At 43.5% G+C, this 20,325-nt stretch overlaps 1 protein-coding gene across 1 annotated transcript in view; it reads left to right on the top strand.

Annotated features, from left to right (window-relative positions):
• The window catches only part of KIAA1549L (KIAA1549 like), a 250,006-nt gene that overhangs the window by 161,590 nt on the left and 68,091 nt on the right, over nt 1-20,325 (top strand). Inside the window, exons 12-15 of the mRNA XM_025215928.1 lie at nt 343-533; nt 4,054-4,181; nt 5,822-5,845; nt 20,101-20,282. Coding sequence (XP_025071713.1) covers nt 343-533; nt 4,054-4,181; nt 5,822-5,845; nt 20,101-20,282 — 525 coding nt within the window. The remainder of the gene's footprint in view (nt 1-342; nt 534-4,053; nt 4,182-5,821; nt 5,846-20,100; nt 20,283-20,325) is intronic.

Consider the following 20,325-nt stretch of genomic DNA (forward strand, 5'->3'; position numbering starts at 1 on the left):
TGGCCAGCGTCCCTCCCTCTCCTCTCCTCTCCTTTCTCCCCACCCTCTGAATTTCCACCCTTCTCTTCTTCTTTCTTTTTCCTTTTCCTGTGCAAATCTGAGTTCTCATGGGTTTTTTTAACTAAAAACATGGACAATTTTGTATCCATTAATCAATGTTTAGCAACATGTTGAACAAAAGCTTGATGACCATACTGTATCACTGCCAGCTAACTGTATTACAATTATGGCTACAACTTTTGACCATGATGCACATAATTAGAGAAGTTAATAGGTAATAACAAAAGATCTTATACTAATATATGATGCTTATTGGAATACCATTTTTCTTCTTCTCTGCAGCCGGTGCAAGGCTTTGACTATGCCAAGCAACATTTAGGTCAGCAGGGAGCTGAAGATGAGGTTTTGCCTGTAACTCAGGAGACTGTAGTGCTACCACTTCCAGTTAGAGATGCATCTGCCTCTCAGGAAAGAGAAATTGCTCAAGATGGAAGCACCATTAAAACTGCCAAGTCCAATGAAACAAGGAAAAGGTACGCAGTGGCCAATTTCAGCTGAGGGATGGAGTGGGCTGGATGCTGCTGGCAGCAAATAAAACCACAATGAGTTTGGCACCCATGCAATGCCTATAGCATTTTGTTCCTTTACAAAAGTGCTTGGCCTTTAGTAATGTTATTCAGCATGTAGGATTGCTAAAGAGAGTAGGATAATAACTGGAGATTTAGCAGACTTTATAGCTCAGAAGAGATGAATGGGAAGCTGCCAACATGAGTGCTAGCGCTGTGCTACAGACCTGAACTTTAATGGGGTTCAAAATTTTGGCTTATATCTGAAGTTTACAAATGAACTGTGGGAAGATCCTCGGTGGGTGTGAATTGTCATAACTTCATTGATTGTGACCCGTTGATTGTGACTACCAGCTGAGGATCTACCTCTTATAGCCTTATTAAGGACTGAATAAAGGACCAAAACTAAAGCTCTCCCTAAATTATGTTGTTGATAGCATGTCTCAGTATCCAGAGTACATATAACAACAGTGCTATGAACATGTAGAAGAAGCACTCAGAAGTGCCCAAGTGCCTATAGTAAGAATTAGTTGTTTCTAAAATTATTCACTGTAATGGAACAGGATTATTTGAATCCATTTTATAGTTGAGAAATGTAAGCCTTTTTTCTTGTTCTTAAAAGTTTGATAATAAAGGAAATAAAGCAAAAATAAATTTGGTATTTTAACAATGAGAATAAAGTTAATGTCAGTTTCACTGTAGTTATAATAGCCATATCTTTGGGAATTTGATTAACTAAAGAAAGGTTATTTGGTTTGGGCAGGGAAATTTTCTAGGAAACGAAATCTTTTGAGTTAATTCATCTTATACACTTACCAGTGCACACCACTCTTCAGAGGAATGGAAATTCTAGAAAACTTCATTATTAAACTGAATTTTCTGAGTGTTTACTGAGAGAAACATGTTGATTGTGGTAATTCTGTGTGTTAGGTATGTCAGATAATCCATTATATAAGAGGCTATTGGGAGATGGTATAAATTGGTAAACAGAAGAAACTAGTTAAGAAATCCTGTCTTAGTTCCTAAGATCAGTTTGTTTCTCTAAAATCTTGCTCCCAGCTTTTAGTGCGAGTCACATGTGCTGTATGCTATGAATCAATGTATTGCAGAGCATAAGAATCAGATTATCTAGTTCATATGAACTGAATAATACTTGCCCTTTTCAATGTCTTCTGTTGCACGATAAAGTGCCAAATGGGAGATTATCATTGTAACAGCTGAAGGTGCTTGCCCTCCTGGACGATAAGCCTTTCCAGGAACTATTCTTTAAAGAATTTTTCAAGACTCTTTGATTACTGACTCATGTCAGACAGATTCACAGACAGAATATAATTCTCTCCATTGACTACAAAAAGTGACCCAAACACTTCAACATTTTGGATGTGCAAAATCTTGTAATTAATCCTTGCATTCCTAGATAAATATTGATTGGAAGACTAGATACCCATTCAGGGAATCACTGGAAAGCAGTTTCTATGTAGACTGAATATAGCAAATATATTGCAGTACTCAATGAGAATTGCATCTTCCCTGCTACAGGTAGTCTCACTAACATCAGGATTACTTGTATTAGTAAAGTGAGTGGGATTAGGTTCTTTGCAATATTATCTAATAGGTGATGGGAGAAGGTTTGCAACAGACTTTTCATGAAGTGATTCATATTATATACTTTGTTTATAATTTTTAAAATCCATAATAAATAGTAAGCATGATGCTTTTAAAAGAGGAGCACTTAGAAGCTCTGTGGTAGCAACAGCCATTTTATAGGGATACAGCTGCTGTTCGTTCCACTGGAGGCTGTCCCTGTCAGGAGCCAAGCAGTCATTAGCCAAGTGTGAAATGATTCACTAGCCATTATGGCAAGGATTCTATAGGGGTCAATATTGCATCCAGCAGCATTAATTCACAATGCAATTTCCACAAGGAAAGCCACTGGGTAAGTTGAGCAGGGGCTGGTCACCTGCTTCATTTTTTTCTTCCCAGATAGCTCTGCTTCTAAAACATTATGACGGAGCTTTTGTGTGAATTAACTATAAAAGGGCTTCTGTTGAACTCCAAAAGCAATAAGGCACTGAGGTAGCACTGTTTGCCCTACACCTGATACTTTCTTCATTTTGGTAACATTAAGTGTCCTCTTCTCCTGCCTCAGTTGGGGCAGTCTGACCCCCCCAAGGCACGTTATACATAGACAATGAGACTAGAAGGTTGCCCTGTGCCTCAGGACATGTCTGTCTCAATGCTGCCTGTGGATTTAAAGCCACGTTTTGTGACAGCAATAGAATTTAATTTAATTTCTCACTGTGCAGCCATACTTTGGAAAGTATTTGCCAATAAAATCTTGTCAGATATGTTTTAGCCAAACAGCAGGTCAGACAAATATTTGACTGGAATGATTGAAGCAGGGATGACCCTGCCTTGAGCAGGGGGTTGGACTGGATGACCTCCCGAGGTCCCTGCCAGTCCTATTTTTCTGTGATTCTACCTTTTGAGTTTCCTTTCAATGACCAGTGCTGCAACAGTCTGGCTAATAGTAGACTGCCGTATGGGTTACACTGGTGGTACAATAGGCTTATTTCATTCCTCTTGTTTCCAACTGTGAAACTGGCTACACTGTGGTAACTCCCCCTTACTGTGTTAACATTTAGTTAAACATTTTTTTTTACTGTGGCCTATTCACTAGCTGTTAAATTGAGCTAGTGATGCATGGTACCTAGCCTACCCAAAAACAAATAGGAATCTGTCCTGAATATTTTTGCCCAGAGGAACACAGAGTTCCTACTCATGCTCTCTGTAAGAAGACTGTCCCTTTCTCAACATATCTGACCACCATCCCACTTCCATACTTGTGGCCATAGTAGTTAGAGGACACTGAGCAAATCATACAATGACAAGGAGGATGACCATTCAGAGCAAGGGAGTCTCAGCAAAAACTGGCACTGGCTAAACATTATAGTGTGTAGAGGGAGAAAAGAGAGTTACTTGTCAGAACTGATGCAGGTAGACATGAGCGGGTGAGTGTAAGTTCTGGCTGACAAACTAATCAAAAGCAGATACAGACTAAATAGTGGGGAAAGGCTCGGAGTGAATTTGCTTAGCTATATACTTGAAAAGCTGGCATAAAAACAAAGGTCATCTTTTATTTGACCTGCTTAACAGATGTTAAATTAATAATAGTGTTTTTTTGCCCTTTGCAGCATTTTCCTTTTGTCACTGTGGGTTCGTGCGAGAGAAATAATCAGTCCTGGTTTCACTGAAATCCTCTTCAAGGCTGAGCCTACATAAAAAAAAAAGAAAAAGAAAAATTAAATATTGTAGTTGCATCCCTGCTTTCATTGTGTTGCTGTTGTGCAGCTTATTTTCTGTCTCCTTTCTGTACAAAATCCGACTTGAAAAGCCAGTGATGCAAACTGTGCAGATGAAATAACCTTGAAATGAGGTTTATACAGAAGAAACTTACAGTCTTCCTTGTTGCTATGGTTACTTACAGCAGGTCGCCTAGTCAGAACGGTTCTGTCATCACCAACGAATCAGGAAAGCCCAGCTCAGGCAGAAGCTCTCCACAGAAAGTAATGGCACAGCAGAAAGTGACAAAAGATGAGGGAAGAAAAAGAAATGGTGAGAAGTGTTTCCTAATGAAAGGTCTACTGTATGCCTGCAGCTACTCCCACAGAGATACCCATGTTGAAACCCTCCTCCTCCTTTATGTCCTATATTTACTAATCTTTTATGCATTTATTCTTCAGTGCTTCTTCTTTTCCCCCCTTTTCTGCCTTCGGTGCTATAATAAGCTGTACTGTCATGAAACTCCGCATGGAAGAGTATGCTATTTACTCCATGTTATAAGCCTTTGCAACTGTTCACAGTTTTTAGCAGCCACATAATGCCATGAGACACATGGCTTCTTAACAGGTGAAACTAGGCATGCAGTTTTCCTGTATAGGACCCTAGGACATATGTTTTCATTGCTGGTGCCTCTCATCTGGCCTAGATCTGATGAGATGGATTTACCAGGTAAAAACTGTGTTGAAAAGATGTGAGGGTGGCAATGCTTCAGATCTCTATTACCCTCCACCCTTTTGTCTTCTCTTTGCTAATGCCCTTAATGACAGCTCTTGCTGTTGTACTAAGGGGTGTGATGCTGCACTCAACTTTGTTTCCAAATCCTTTGTCGATGATATCAGCCTTAGGATTTAAGATGTACAAGGTGCATCTCTTCTTGTTTTTCTTTGCTTGTTACTTTGCTAATTTCTCTTGAGGTTTAGCCCTTGTTTTGTGGACATAATTCATGTGAAGCCAGACTCTAAATGAGACGTAACATGACCTCTTCGGATTTTGTCGGCAGCACACAAATATAAATCTTTCTTTAATAAGACATTGCAGGATTGGAAAGGGAGGTTGAGGGACACAGAAAATCTCAGTACAAGACTATTTCCATCCCTACTTCAGTACATCACCTCTGCAGCCTCTGTGGAACTTTCTGACTGTCCATATGGCAATTCCCATGGTGATCATCATGGTGATCATCATAATCTGATAAAGTATTATGATGTGGCTTACAAAGCTCATGTGTTTTAGCAAGAACATAATATAATAAATAGACCCAAATGCATAGTAGAATAGGCAACATTATCCTGTACAGCAAAAATTACATTATATTTTTAAATTTTGTCTGCAGTTCCCCTGCATTTACTACCCGCTCATGCATTCTGTGGGAAATATGGGATTGATATAATTGAGTTGTTCTCTTTTAAAATGGTTTTTCTGTGTATTATACATTTATGGCAAGAACACCTTCTTTTCTATGTGTTGCATTTGTGTTGTTTGTATTTGTCTATTGAAAAAATATGATTTCTTACTAGAAAGAGACCCAGTCCTGCAATGACAGCCATTCTGCTGCACTGCTGTGGCTATAGGTTGCTCCACTAAAACCAATAAGGACCTTAGCTTTTAGGATCAAGGCCTAAATTTTCACAGGTCACATTAAGCAAGTTATGCTAATTACACATAACAGCCTGTTTTTAAGGTTATTGCTATGTTTATACTCGTTCAAATATTGCTTGCTTTATAAGACAAAAACATTTGGGATTTTGAGAGTTCAATACTGTACTTTCAGAGTGTGATTATTTCTTCTTCTCAGAAAACATTAAGCCAGCTAATACAGTTTCATTTAATGTTAATTTAATTTACCTAGTCAAAATGTTTTAGTGAGGGTGTTATTATCACTTTGTTTTTGTTTCTTTTTCTTTAACTTATAGGTTTTAAATCCTCAAAGAATATTGGTAAGAACTTTTGGTTCCTTTGATAAACATTTAACTAACCCTTAATGTGATTTCTTCTGATCAGAGCTTTCCTATATCTCCAGCACATGCGTAGTGGCTGTTTATTGGCCTTTTATTTAAAACCTCCCTTTTAGTGTAATTTTAGCTTCATCCTTATTTGCAAGCAGTGACTGTATGCTTCCCTAACTATGCTGGGAAACTAATAGCTGCAGTATTCTCTTGTGTATTTGACATCCTCTCTTTTCCTGTCCTCTGCAGAAAGACCAAGATGTTATATTGATGTTAGGGGAATTTGAACAGAGCCAAAGGAAAGGAAACCTCCCCATTAATGTGTAAAGCAGCAAAGGTGCTAATTTGTGCTCACTGTAATAGTGGGCACAAATGAGCACCTTTGCTGCTGCATTGTGCACTACATTGTACAGCTAGAGAGAGATTGCTGTAGCTATCCTTGTTTGCTCATCCCTATTCCACCATTAGGAGGCTGTTGGCAACAGTAGATCTGTTGCCCTGTAGCTGCCCTGACAACTCTCTTGGCAAAGGGAAAGCCCATGGTATTCAGCCCTTTCTCCCATCTCAGATGGGTTTCTGAAATTCTGTCCTATCATGTTCTGGTGTCAAACTACTTCCATTGTGTTTCTTAGCTTAGGGTGTCTGTAGCAAGAGAGAGAGGGCAGGGTTTGCATAAGTAAAATGCTTAGCTAATGGGGAGTCACAGATCCGACATGGAGATACTGGGCCTATCCCTTACTGAAATGTCTGTGTAGAGTATCTTACTAAAATTTCTTCCCACTTAGCCTCCTGAGAGGGAGGGGTCCTACCCAAAAATGTTTTGGTTATATTATGCTAAATGTGTTTTATCATTGCCATTAAAAAATCAATTAATCATTGAATTCCTTGGGTAAGGTTTATATCCTAATTCCCAATTCTGTGATTTCAGATACTGCTGTCATCTGGAGTAGTTTCTATTGCGGGGCTTTATCTTTATCCAGGGTAATTAGCATAGCTAGAATGTGTTACCATTTGTCCTTCCAATTTAACAAAGAGGCTATTTTTCTTTTAGCTGTTTGTCTGAAACTGCTCCAGCTATCTAGCATGATTGTAGCTTGACACCTCTAATATGCATGTTAGGAAAAAGAACAGCATATTTTTTCCTCTGAAAATCAGCATTTGAAAATTGGAATGAATCCCTGGCTAAGTCACATGATTGATTTGGGGACTCCAAGTTAGATTGGCTCATTAGTTGCCATAGTTACAAACCAATTTTAGATTCTATTCCTCACTGACATTTAGTTATACAGGAAAATGACAATCTTGGGTGTTAACTCAATAGATAAACTCTACATGGTTTCTATCAAAACCCACCCCAAATTCATGCCTACAGCTTCTCAGCAGTGAGGGGAAATGAACAGCAGATGTGAAACCAGGGTAGCCAGATAATCATGAATGAAGAAACTGATATTATGGAGGCCTTGCTGAGGCCTCTTTAGCTGAGGCTGTTTTGAGATTTTTTACAGAAGATAAAGCTAAATGATTAAACTCAACTCTTCATAAGGCAATTGAACTTTTTAATCATTCCTTTAGTAAAAGTTCTATTCATTTTTGCTGAATAAAGTGTTCCCTCTTCGTCAGGTTTTGAACTGTTTTTGCATTTTCATAGGGTGTCTCTACACATGCATTTACACCAGCTTAAATTTATTGTGTAGAAAGTTACTGCATAGTAAGTGGGAATAGGCCGGCATCTACAAGTGCAGACAGCCTGAGGCAAAACGTAGTCCCAGGTCAGAGCAGCCTGCCATGTGCCCGTGTGGCCACTGGGGGGAGCTCCAGCCTCTGGCCCAGGGGCAGGCAATTATTGTGGGCAGGGGGTTACTTAACAAGTTTGGGCGAGCTGTTGGGGGCCGCATAGGTAGCCCCGTCCCTTGACAGCTGCCCCGCCCCCTTGTCACCATATTAGAACTGGAAGTCCAACCCCCTAACACCTGACCTTTGCCACCTTTCCTTGCCCCCCAGAAATACTCTTTTTCAGAGGGCGGTTACCATCTTAGAACCAGAAGAAAACAAATCATACACTAGAAGTCAAACAGCTACTATAACATATTTTAATTTGATTACAAAAACAATTGTCATGATTTGTGTTTGTGTACTGTAAATAGAAGGGATTGCATAATAACTAAAAAATAGTCTCGCTCGTGTTGGGGACTGTGGGATGTGTGTATGGTGGGGTGTGGGGGGGCATAGGGTATGTTGGGGTGTATATATGGGGGGCTGTGGGGGCAGGGTGTGTGTATGTGAGGTTTATGGGGTGCGGGGGGCCCCCCCACACTCTTCCATATGGCATACAGCCCCTGCTGCCAGCAGTAGCAGCAGGTGGGGGGGGCTTAGGGAGCATGTACTTGGCACAAGCACTGGTATCCAGTGGGGTGTGGCTCTGGGCAGTGCTGCGCGGGTGTGAGGAACAGAGCTTGCCTGGCCTCCTCTATCATAGGGGAGGCCCTGTTGGACTCCGAAGGGATGCAGTAGACAGGGCTCTCTCCACTCCGGGTGGAGTCGAGGGACCTGCACAGCATGGAGCGGGGAAGGCAGTGGGCTTCACCACGGTGCTTTCCCTGATGCAAATCCAGGAGTTGCAGGCATGCTGCAGTAGAGGTGGCAACAGGAACAAGCTGGGAGCCACGGGGCTGAGTTGGCTCCTGCTGTGTTCTGTGATTCCAGTGTTGCAGCCAGGAACCAAGCGGCATGGCACCACATGGCCAGGCATGTCCCAGCAGAGCGCTGTTCCTGCCTGCAATGCTGGGATCACAGAATGCAGCAGGAGCCAGCCTGGCCCCATGGGTCTCAGCTTGCTCCTGCCTTGCCACTGGCCCTGACCCCTGGGGCCCTGTGCTAGCCCGTGCTGACACTTTCCTCCTCTGCACCGGCCCCTGCTGCCACTTCTCCCCCCCGCACTGGCCCCTTTTGCCACCCACCCCTGCACTGGCCCCTGCTGCCACTCGCCCCTGTGCCGTTCCCTGCTGCCACTCCCCCCCCCACCCCTCCGTGCCGGCCCCTGCTGTGACTTTCGCCCTGTGCTACCCCCCACTTCCACTTTTGCCCCTGTGCTGACCCCGCTGCCACTCCCTTCTCCTGCACTGACCCTCGCTGCCATGCCCCTACGTCTGCTGCTCCCCACCTGCACCTGTAGCACCATGCAGTTCCGGCTGTAGGGCTGGGACCATAGGACACAGCAGGAGCACCACACGGCAGCCAGCTGGGAACCTCATGGTGCTGGTTGGCTCTTGCGGGACCAGTGATCCTCCCCTCCCTCCACCCATTCTTACCTGAATTTCTCTCTCTGGCAGAGGGAGGCGAGGAACAGGCCCAGGGTCCTAGGCTAGATGCTTCTGCTAAGGCAGCTTCCGGCTGCGGGGGTGGGAGGGTGGGGAGGAGTGGGGCTGGTGGGCCTTGCTACTGCTGCCACTGGCTCCTGCCAGCAGCATCCCCCTGAGTCCTACTGCCCCTGTCTTCTGTCATCTTTGACAGATTCCTCAATACATTTTTGAGGAAAATGGAAGGGATAGGTCTTTGGAAGTGAATCAGCTAATGGGACCATTGGCAAAAATGTGAATGAAACTATATCAAAGAGTACAGAAGAAAAGGGGAATGGTAGGGTTTTCTTGCCTTCATTACTACAGGAATTTGCCATACTGCATGGGGAAGCAAATCCTTGTATTTGTAGCCTGATCACAAGTACTTCAGCACTTATGCTTTTCTAAAGCCTACCTCTTCACCAACTAGTCATAAGTAAGGTCGCCTAGACAATATTTCCTAACTTTTAAGTGCTCAGCTAAACAGTTTGTGCTCTTACGGCATGTTGGGGAAGCGAGGCATTATGTGTAATTTAAGTAGGGAGTTGCTAAAAAACTGCAAATGCAAATTCCACCATATGAGATCATATGATACATGCACACCTAACAGGGAGAAAATCTTTGGGAAATCAGCACAGTCACTTCATCTGATTTCTGTGTTCCTTGTACATCTCCTCCCCCTCCACGTTTTTGTCTCAGGTTCCTGCTAATCTCAGCTCAGGTTTCAGTTTCACATCCTCACTGTCTGTTTCACTAGTTCTAGCCACAGTCTATCCCCCAGAGCCCTTGTCCAAACCGCTTCTTTCTCTTCTCTCTATCAGTTCAGGCTTTTATCCATTCCTTAGTCAAGTCAGAAAGTTTCTTCCATAGTGCTGCCTGGACTATAGCAGGGGAGGTTGGAAAACACAAGATAGGTAGTATCATAGGCTACTTACAGATGTGACCACCCCCCCCCCCCCAAACTCACTTTAAGCTTGGTGTGCCCCTGAAACAAGCACAGTACATGCCCAGAAGAGACATCATGTTAGTTTGACCCCACTTGCCCACCATCTATATAGATCACATGCTTCAGCAGGGCTTTTTGATGCCTTTATTGTTTGAATCAGCTATTAGATAAAAGCATCAAAAAGCCCTGCTGAAGTACGCGATCTACACAGATGCTGGGGAGCCTGGACAGACTAATGTGCTGCTTCTTCCAGTATAGTGCTGGGGTTCTATTTTCCATGTCTGTCAGGAGCCTCAGCTCTCTGTTCATGTCTTACTGGGTGGGATGTTTGGCTTAGAACTTCTCAGCTTACTCTTGAACTCCTAGCTGATGTCTCACAAATGGAAATATTCATAGGCTACTGTGACAAAGGTAGATGCCATTGGCTCTTTGAGCATGTTGCCCCTGAACAGTCACCAAAAGAACTGGGTATGCGTGAAAATCCCACAGGCCCTTATAATTTGTGTTCAAATGTTTGACTCTGTAAGTTTGGGGATACTTGTATAGGCCAAGTAGGCTTTACGTTTCTGGAAGGTTCCTGAAACCATCAGTTGCTGAGGGCTACATAGCACATATGTGTATATGCAGAGGCAGCATTCTCAAAAAAAACACATTTACTTTTGTGAATAACATTTCTTTATTCGTCTTGGACATCTGAACCATTATAGCTGCTATAAGGGGTGTGTGAAGCAGACAGTATTTGATTCGGATTCGGATTTGGCCTGATTCAGGGGACAGTGATTCAATTTGCTGATTTGGATCACTGTCCCAATTTCATTCAGTCGAATCTGAATGTGAAGATTCAATTCTGATTCAGAGAATCGGTGACCTGGCCATAGACACAGCTTTATATGTTTTTTCTACGTACCTTGAAGTTCCAGGCGTGGCTTATGAACACTGAGATGGTGGGGCGGATGGAGCATCCCACAGGAGCATGGGGGGCCCCCCGTGTGCTTGGTGGCAGACCTGGAAGTGGAGCAGAAGCACTTCCAGTCCACCACTGGGGAGCGTGCTGCCCGCCCTCCCCCCCCAGTGCCCCCTGGCTTGGCGATTGGTGCCTCCTGGGTCTGGGGGGGGGCACCTGGGGTCCTTCTGCTGCCGATTGCTGAGCTGGGGGGCATGGGGGGGCACCCCCCAGCTCGCTCCCCAGCAGACCCGGAAGTCCACTTCCAGGTTTGCCGCTGAGCATGTGGAGCCCCCCCCCTTTGGGACACTCCATGCACCCCAGCATCGCAGCATTCACAAGCCGTGTTTTTTTCTACGAGGTATGTAGAAAAAACATTTATAAAGCTGTGTCTATGTCCAAATCACTGATTCTCTGAATCAGCATTGAATCTTCACATTTGGATTCGACCTAATTGAATCAGGGATAGTGATCCAAATGAATGAATTGAATCACTGTCCCTGATTTGGGCGGAATCTGAATCCAAACTGAATAGGGCCCACTTCACACACCTCTATTCGGCTGCTGAATTGTGCCGAATCTCCTCTGAATTGAATCGGCGACCGAAGCTTTGCACAGCCCTAGCTGTTATTCTTCTACAGCTCTTCCTCATCCAGGCTCTTTCTTAAAAATCTAAAAATCTCTCTTTAGTAGTAGCGTACCTGGAGGGAGAGGGAAGGGCAGCAGGGCACCAGTCCTGGGCACTGATTTAGAAGGCAGCCCCTGTGAAGCCTGCACATCTGCAGACTCAGCAAGGCTGGGTGCATAGAGCTGGTCCCAGCCCGAGCGAGGCAGCTACTACTGTTAGGTTAGACCAGGGGCAGGCACTTATTTTATCTGGTGAGCCACATAATGAGTTTTAATGAGCTATCAAGAGCCACAAGGGTAGCCCTGCCCCTTGACAGGTGCCCCACCCCCTGGTTGCGATTTTGGGACTGGAAGTTCCTTCCCCTAACCCCTGACCTTTGCCATTGGAAGTCCTTCCCTTGCCCCTGGTAGTACTCCTTTTGGGAAGGGGGTTGTCCTCCTGGAAAAAAAAAATCAAACATTGACAATAACATATTTTAATTTTATTTAAAAAAAATATATTTATGCCCTGATTTGTGTGTGTTTTTGTGTTATATATAGAGGTGTTTGCATAATACTTCAACATGAAATGGTGTTTCTGGGGTGTGTGATTGTGTGTGGGGGAGGGTGCATTGTGAGGTTTGCAGGGGAGGGTTTCTGGGTATGGTGGGGTGTGCATAGAAGCCCCCCACCTGTGCCCCCCTGAGCTGGTTAGCACCTGCCCCTACCCTGCAGCAGCCCAAAGCCCATGTGCTCTGTGGTGCCTCCCTGCTACTGCCAACAGTGCACAGCCCCTGGCCCGCCCCATGCCCACCCTGGATTCATCCTGGCCAGAGTAGACCAGCCAGAACCTGCACACACAGCAGCAACTCCAGCCCGCCCCATGCCTGCTCCACAGGAGCTGCCTGTGGCATGACCTACTGCCTACTGGGCACGCAGTGGGCCTGGGGCAGCTCTGAGGCTGGACTGCCTGTCTAGGCAGCCCAGGCAGCGGTGGCTACTTCCAGATGCCATCACCGCTGGCCCCAGCTATGTGGTACTGGTGGGGACATGCACGCACAGCCGTGACCCGGGCCCCTCCTGCTGCAGCTTCCTGGAGCCCGTGCTGGCACAGCACAGGCTCTGGGCAGCTGCAGCAAGAAGGGCCTGGCAGCGAGGGGGAGGGGCCGCTTTTTCCCCATGCCGAGCAAGTTTCTGCCTGGCCACTGCTGCTGCTGAGCCTGGGTAGGCGAGTCTGGAACAGGTGCAGCATGGACCGGATTGGGGCTGTGTGTATGGGTTCCAATTTTTCTCTCCTCTTTTCTTTTACAAGATGGAGCAAGGTGGTCTAGCTCATTGTGCGAGTCCATCACTGCCAACCGCCCTCCCTCCAAAACAGAACGCTCTTTTGCATGTACTTATATCTCCCTGGAGAGGGGAGAAAAGAATATATAACACATGGCAGTTATTGGTTTATTGGTCATGTGGCTTAATGTGCAACTGGAAGTCACTCGGTTACCACAGTGCCAAGGATGGTATAAGAAACTATGTAGAACAGATGGGGTGGACCTTTTTTCTGCTTGGTCTCTGTTGGTTCAGTGAGCCTTTACTACTCACTGAAAGCCTGCCTTTACTACTCCTGCTGATTGCTTTTCTTATTAATGGGGTGGAGCGTGCTATCTTATACAGCTAACACACCACAGAAATAACTGGAATCTACAGGTAGATGCACAATTAAGTTGTTCCCCTTTGTTTCTCTTTTTGTCCAGATCAGCCCAATTTGACATTTTATTGAGTGTGACAGCAATTTTCATCCAACTGACAATGCTAAGGGTGTCTCTCTGCTCACACCATCAGCCTGCCAGCTCCACAGGGCAATCCACATGGTTGTGATCTTACAGTAAAATGTTAGCCTTAAAAGAGGCATGCGCACCATTTTATTATACAGCTGTAAACCACTTCAGCATGACTTTAAAGCTCATACAGCATTACTGCACAGAGGACTTCAAGAATACATACTCATGTCCAGATCTCCTTTCTTCCTATTATTGTTGTTGTTATCAGTCATGTTTAATTATATTTATTATCAATTGTCTTTTATGGCAGTGCTTAAGTGCCTCAAGAATGATGACACATTGTGCCAGGTATTGTACAAATACAAATTAGTAGATTGTCAATGCCTCAAAGACCTTGCAACCTTAAACCCAATGCCTCAAAGACCTTGCAACCTAAACCCACTGGACAAGACAAGAGGCCGTGGGAAGGGATATAACACACCCACATGTATAGAAGCCCTTGCTTTTACATATAGTGACACATGAAGACAAGAATGAAATCTTTCAGTCTTCTAGCAGCTAACAAAAGTCTAGTGATCCCATGTATCTGCAGTCTCTCAAACTTCAACAGATGAAAATTCAGCATTCCTGACCTTACCCTCTTGGTCAAAGAGAAACTTGTATTCCAAAATCCTCTCAAGCCCCAGTTCTGAAGCACCTGAGATACTTGGCCTTTCACCCAAGGGATTTTGCCTCGTAGAATGTAAATATTCAGAGAACTTATGAATTCCCAGATCACTCTGCAAACTGTCTGCTGCTCTGGACATTTCGAGGGATTCTGAGAACACAGTGCTTTTTAAAGGACAAGAATCCCATTTTGTCTTGCAGGGTATATATTGAATACATTGAGTATTTTGAAGTTACTTATAGATGGCCTTTTCATTGGTTCCAAGTCATAGGTTTCTTAGGATCCAAGTCTCAGTTCTACAGATTATTTCTTCCACTTTTTCTTGGCAGACCCTTTATATTTTGCAGTTCCTTTAAACCAGTGGTTCCCAAAATGTGGGTCACGACCCCAAATAGGGTCATAACATCAGCAGATGGGGTTACAGGGGGTGGGGGGCTGTGGGTTAGGAGTGATGTTGAAGAAATAGGGTCATGCTGTGGAAATGGGGTCATAAATGGGGTCATGCTGAGAAAAAGTTTGAGAAGCACTGCTTTAAACTATCACTTTACAGAAAATAAAGTCAATGATTGGATACTTTAGGGGGTTTCTGAAACTTTTTGTTTAATGTATGGAAGAGTCTTCTCTGTAGTTTCTATTTAACTGCATCTCCTGTAGTATTTATATTGGCAGGTAAATTAACAAGTTTGGGGCCTTATTCATCTGGAATCTATATATGCAGTTTTCTGCAGATGAAAACTGCAGGTACATTTTCAGGCCTGCACCAAAAATTTTGGTCCTCCAGAATGACCGTTTTCTCCCAGTAGAAGCTATGTATTTGCCTTTGATAGGTTGAAGAATTAGTCACATACATTAGGTACTTTTGGAACATTCACATTCTGCTTATGCCAACCCAACCCTTGAAGACAATTTTAGGACGTGCTGTGTGAGCTAAGAAAAGGGACAAAACATCCACGTCCATATCAGAACGTTGCGCTGCCATAAGCCTTTCTTTTCTTTTTTTTTTTTGCATAACAAAAAAGCAAATAGAGAAAAAAACAAAGTATCTTTCCTTTTCTTTCATAATATTAATCAAAATCTGTAGTTTGTGTTAGAGTGCACTGATATATTGGTCGTGCATTGGACTGGCACTGATAAAAGGGAAATTAACATTATTGACTATCGGCTTTTTTTGGCCGATGTAGCCAATAATATTCTCCAAGAATTTAATTTTGCCGGGGCCCCTGGACACCTGGCTTTCCTCCTGCAAGCCGGTGTGACCCTGGATACACCCCCAGCTCCTCACTGGCAGGCTGGGCTGGAGTGGAGCAGCTGCCATGGTGTCCCAGGTGCTGGTGTGGTGTAGCATAGTGCGGACTGTGGGCTGGGGCAGGCACTGTAAATGCTGGAAACATGACTGGGGCAGGGAGGGGCAGGCACAACTGAGCTGCCTGGCCCAGCCCAGCCCAGCCCAGCTCAGCACAGCATGACTCAATGCACAGTGCCCAGGGTCTGTACCCCAGGGGCTGGGGACAGAGCCTGGCAGGGGCTGGGGCAGCTGCTCCCCCCTGCTGTGTGCAGCAGGGTCCTTCTCCCAGCAGGGAGCCCCTGAGAGTGAGGAAGCGGCACATTAATTAGAGTGGCTCCAAGGGCCGCTCTAATGAAAGTACCTGGAGACAACCCAGCCCTGGGCAGCCTCAGGCTCAGGCAGCTGCCCCCAGACTGGGGTTGAAAGGGGGGATGCTTTAATTAGTGCGGCTCTGAGAGCCACTTTAATTAAAGTGCCACTGTGTCTCCTGTATCAGTATCCCCACACTTAGAAATGGCAGTGGGAGTGCTTAAACTAAAGCTTGTTTGACGAGCTTTATTATTAAATATCAGTTATCGGAATAGTGTTGGCTGATATGACTGGCTAATAATCAGCTATCAGCCAAGAAAGTCTTTAACCGTGTGCCCCTAGTTTTGTTTTCAGCTTGGGTACTTGGCTGAGAAGCCAGAGAGGTGAGTGATTAGCTCCACCTGCTGGAACTACATTGCAAAGATAAGATATATCAATACTGCAATCAGGTGTGATTGCAGCATGTGCAGGCTTGCTGGAGACAGCTTTAATCTACACGGTTAAGGTAGAAGTCGCAGTGAATATAGGCAGCACTGTTTTCAGTGCAGGCTAACTGCCCCCAAAGTACATACTCAATGTCCAGGCAGGCTTACAAAGTCATTACCACAGCCCTGCACTGCTGTCAGTACTTGAACTAATTGGATTAATGCTATCTTGAGTACTTGTATGTGTGCTGCAGTCACATCTCCTGAGTGCAGTGTAGACATTTCCTTAAAGAGAAAGGGATTTTTAAAGAGAGAGCCTAGGAAGTGAAACATTCAGTTGTAATGGACTTTACATTACAGTTCACTGAGTGCTAGGTTCCTCCTTCAGGAAAGATACTTACTCATAGGTGAGTAAATTTTTCCCTTTCTTTCTCCCTTGAAACCTAAACTATTTTCCTCTCATTCTTTGCTTTGGAAAGAGAAACAGAGAATAATTAAACCAATGTGGTATAGATGTTCAATTGCTTAAAGAGAAACTAAAGAGTATTGCTTTAAATGTGGGCTGAGAAAGCTTTTTCCCCTTTTAGTTTTACTTATAAGAAACACATGACCCTTTTGTGAGTGACTTTAAGATAACATTTGGATCATATTTTAAGTTTTCAGTCATCTACATCCTTCCTCCAGACCCATACGTTCAGAGACATAGATAGAACTGTGCAGAGATACAAAAGTAACCCTCAAAGACTTCTAGTTTTTCATGTGAGCTTCTTTTGCTCAGTTTCTTGATGATGTATATAGTGTCTTGGACTTTAATCTCATTCTGAGCATTTACTGTGAATTCTCTGGGAAAGAGACAAATCAGAGCCAACATTAAAGTGCCTGTGGTGCTTTCTTACAGTTCACTGTATATCTAATCTACAACAATTTGCCAATATCTATAAATTGCATCTTTGTTTTATCATTTATCTGTCAATGCAAAGAAATGTAACAGACAAAAAAAAAATTAATTGAGCTCAGCAAATGTTCAGTTAATGTGGAATAAACATCTAATTTCTGGTATCATTAATATAGCTTCACAAAAAGTGCCTGTCTGGCTGCAGGAGATGTGCTTACTAATATTATGTGTGAGGAAAGTATGCTGTTATGTGTTAATACTGCATATTGGAAGTAGCTGCCCTTTGTGATTTCTGATTCTTTTTATTGCTCATTTCTCTTTGTATTGAATGAATATGAGCCTGGCAAGTGGAGGATTTTGTGTAACCAAGCAAAACACTTTGAACCTTCTCCACCAGTGAGTTCTGGGCAGGTGAAGTCCTCACCTAGAATGAAGCCTGTTAATAGTCAGCCGTGTTTCACACAGGTATAGGGCTCTGTCTGCATGGAGCTCATTGCTGCAGGGACAATTTAGTCTGCAAGCATGGTTACTTGGAAATGCTTCATGTTGGTAAGATGGTTTTGCTCATTTGCTGTCTCTAGAGCAGTTATTCTCAGCCAGAGTGCTGCCAGATCCTTTGAAGGGTGCCACAAGGTATGAGGAGATAAGCAGATAAATTAAGCAAATAAGCACAGGCTCAGGCTTGCCCCTGACTGGATGATTCTCCATCTCCATTGCCCAACCTCTCTACAAGGAGGTAAGCATGGTAACATAGAAATTAGTTTTTGAATCTGGGTGCCAGTTAATTCCTAGAAGTTAAGGAGTGGTGCCTTGAGTCCAGTGAAGGGTGCCTCAAGTGCAAAAAGGTTAAGAACCACTGCTCTAGAGCTTACTGGAAAGTGTGAAACCCAGAGGAAGTTTGAAAGCATTTCTATTTTCTAATGGAAGATTTGGAGAAAAGACAAGACAATGAAGATTGAGGCAATGTTTGTGTCTGTCTTTAAGACAGGTTTGACATTTGAATTTGAGCCTGAATTTAAAACTTACTTCCGGCTAAGTCATTGTGCTACCTTATACGCCTGGCTTATATACCTGAGCTGCACCATTAACAGCAGTCATTTACCACCCTGCACAACCCTCCCCTCCCAGAAATGCTTATATTAGAATGGTTATTATGTCCAGGCATTTGGGGCCAAAGCCCTGTTTATATAAATTTCAGGCTGTTCATCCAATTCAGAGGGTGCTCAAACCCTGGCCCACAGGCCAGATCCAGCCTGTGGAGCCACAGCATCCAGCCCCCAGGGGGTCCCCATGGATCTGAACATTTGACAGTTGGGGAGCAGAGGCTGCAGTTGCTGCTCCTCTGCTGCCAAATTTCTGGACTTATGGGGAGCCCCATGGGCCACATAGCATACTAGATCGGTGGCCTAGGGCCCAATCCGGGCACATGGGCCAGGTGAAGGCAGGGTGGGGCCTGGATCCGGCAGCATGGGGCCAAGCAAAGCAGTGTGGTGCCCCCATCTGGTGCCATGGAGCTGAAGGTGGTGGTGCAGGGCCCTTATCTGGGTTGCAGGACCAAGGGAGAGGCATGGGTCCCAATCTGGTGGCACAGGAATGATTCTGGTATTCAGGGTCCAATCCAGCCCATAGACTTGCCCTATGCCACTCATCTGACCTGTAGCACCAAAAGGTTGAGCAACTCTGATCCAATTGAAACCTTGGTCCCACAGAAGTCATTCGTTTTTCTGGTGACTTCAATGGGACCAAGTTTTCGTCCCTCTTTACCACTGCAAGTTTATCAGATTCATGGCACTGTGTTTTAACTACACTTTTAAGAGTCTGAGAGGACTTCTAGACAGACTAAAATGAAGACAATTGTATTTGTACAGCTTTATAAATCCTGAGAGATATTATTTAGTAACACCATTATATAACCTGTATATTTCTTAGCATTTCAAATAGTGACAACTTACTCTACTGTGAATTCAGAGAGCAAGATGAATACGCTTATACAGTAGGTTACATTTGTTATGCAAGTACAATCAAATATTTTTTTTCTGAAACTATCTACTGTCTCCTATGGCTCCATTCTAATTCTTTTGATGATTAAAAATTAAAATGGCATATATTTTCACAGGAAGTAAGTTGTGAGCATACCACTTTGTTCTTCAGCAGAAGCTGATTTCTACTCCTGTCATTTGAGAGAGAACAAATATTCCCGTCTTTAATAAGACAGTTATTTAAAAGTGTTTGTAAGGATCTCTGCAGAACTTGCTCCATACTTTATATATATATATATATATATTTTTTTTTTGCAAAATGGGAAAAAGTAGGTCTAGGTATTCATGACTGACAGCATGATACTGGCTTATCAACAAAACTTTGGAAAATTGCCAATTTGAACTGAAGGAGGGTGCACATTTAAGCAGATGTATAAAAATGAAGACCGTGCCGCTTAAATATTAAGACTTTCAGAGATGTTTTACATCAGGAATCCTCTACTTTCTCTTTACAAATTTGAATGGTTAATTTTTTGCAAAATGACACGAGCTGGGAAAGTGGTAGTCCATGAGCATGTCTGCATAGTAACTTTAGTTTAACATGTGTATTTTAAGTAGTAATTGTCTTTGCAGCACTTCCTAAAAATCAGTGGCTTTATTTTCAGATTTGAAAAAAGCTCCGTTAAAAGAAAATGTGCTAGATATTTGTATTCAGCACTGGCATTTGAAAACTGTCACATCAACTTTTTTCATATAACATGTGGAGGAGGGCATACTTTTCTTCCATTGTCATTTTCCTACCATTTCTTTCTACATCATTCAGTTTTTGTTTTTTCTTCCATCTCAATGGCGCAGACTTTTTGGAAACAAATATTCCTTTTGGGGTGCCTGTTTTTGATATGACACCTTGCATGAAAAACTTTATTCTGTTTGAAGTCCAAGTTTTCCAGTTGTAGAAGTCTTCAGGCAAAGTGGATCAAACACTTCAGTATTAAGCTATTGCCTGTGTTCACTTAGTTTTCTTGTGTACCTGCAATAAAATAATTTAGATCATATACTGAATAAACGTAATGTGCTTTAGTGCCCATAAGTGATGAAGAGGAAGGAGGCATTCTCTTTGATAACAGCATTGCTAAGTCTGCCATTGATCCCTTCGACACATCTTCTGGATCTGTACAACTGATTGCTATAAAACCTGTGGCATTGCCTCCTGTCCATGCTGCATCAGATAGGAGCCAGGAATCTGCCATCATTAATGGGGAGGTAAGGGCCAATTGATAGTGTTTCACATGTATTTTCCTTGACA

Source organism: Alligator sinensis, unplaced genomic scaffold (assembly GCF_000455745.1).
Source record: "Alligator sinensis unplaced genomic scaffold, ASM45574v1 scaffold57_1, whole genome shotgun sequence".
NCBI classification, from domain to species: Eukaryota; Metazoa; Chordata; order Crocodylia; family Alligatoridae; genus Alligator; species Alligator sinensis.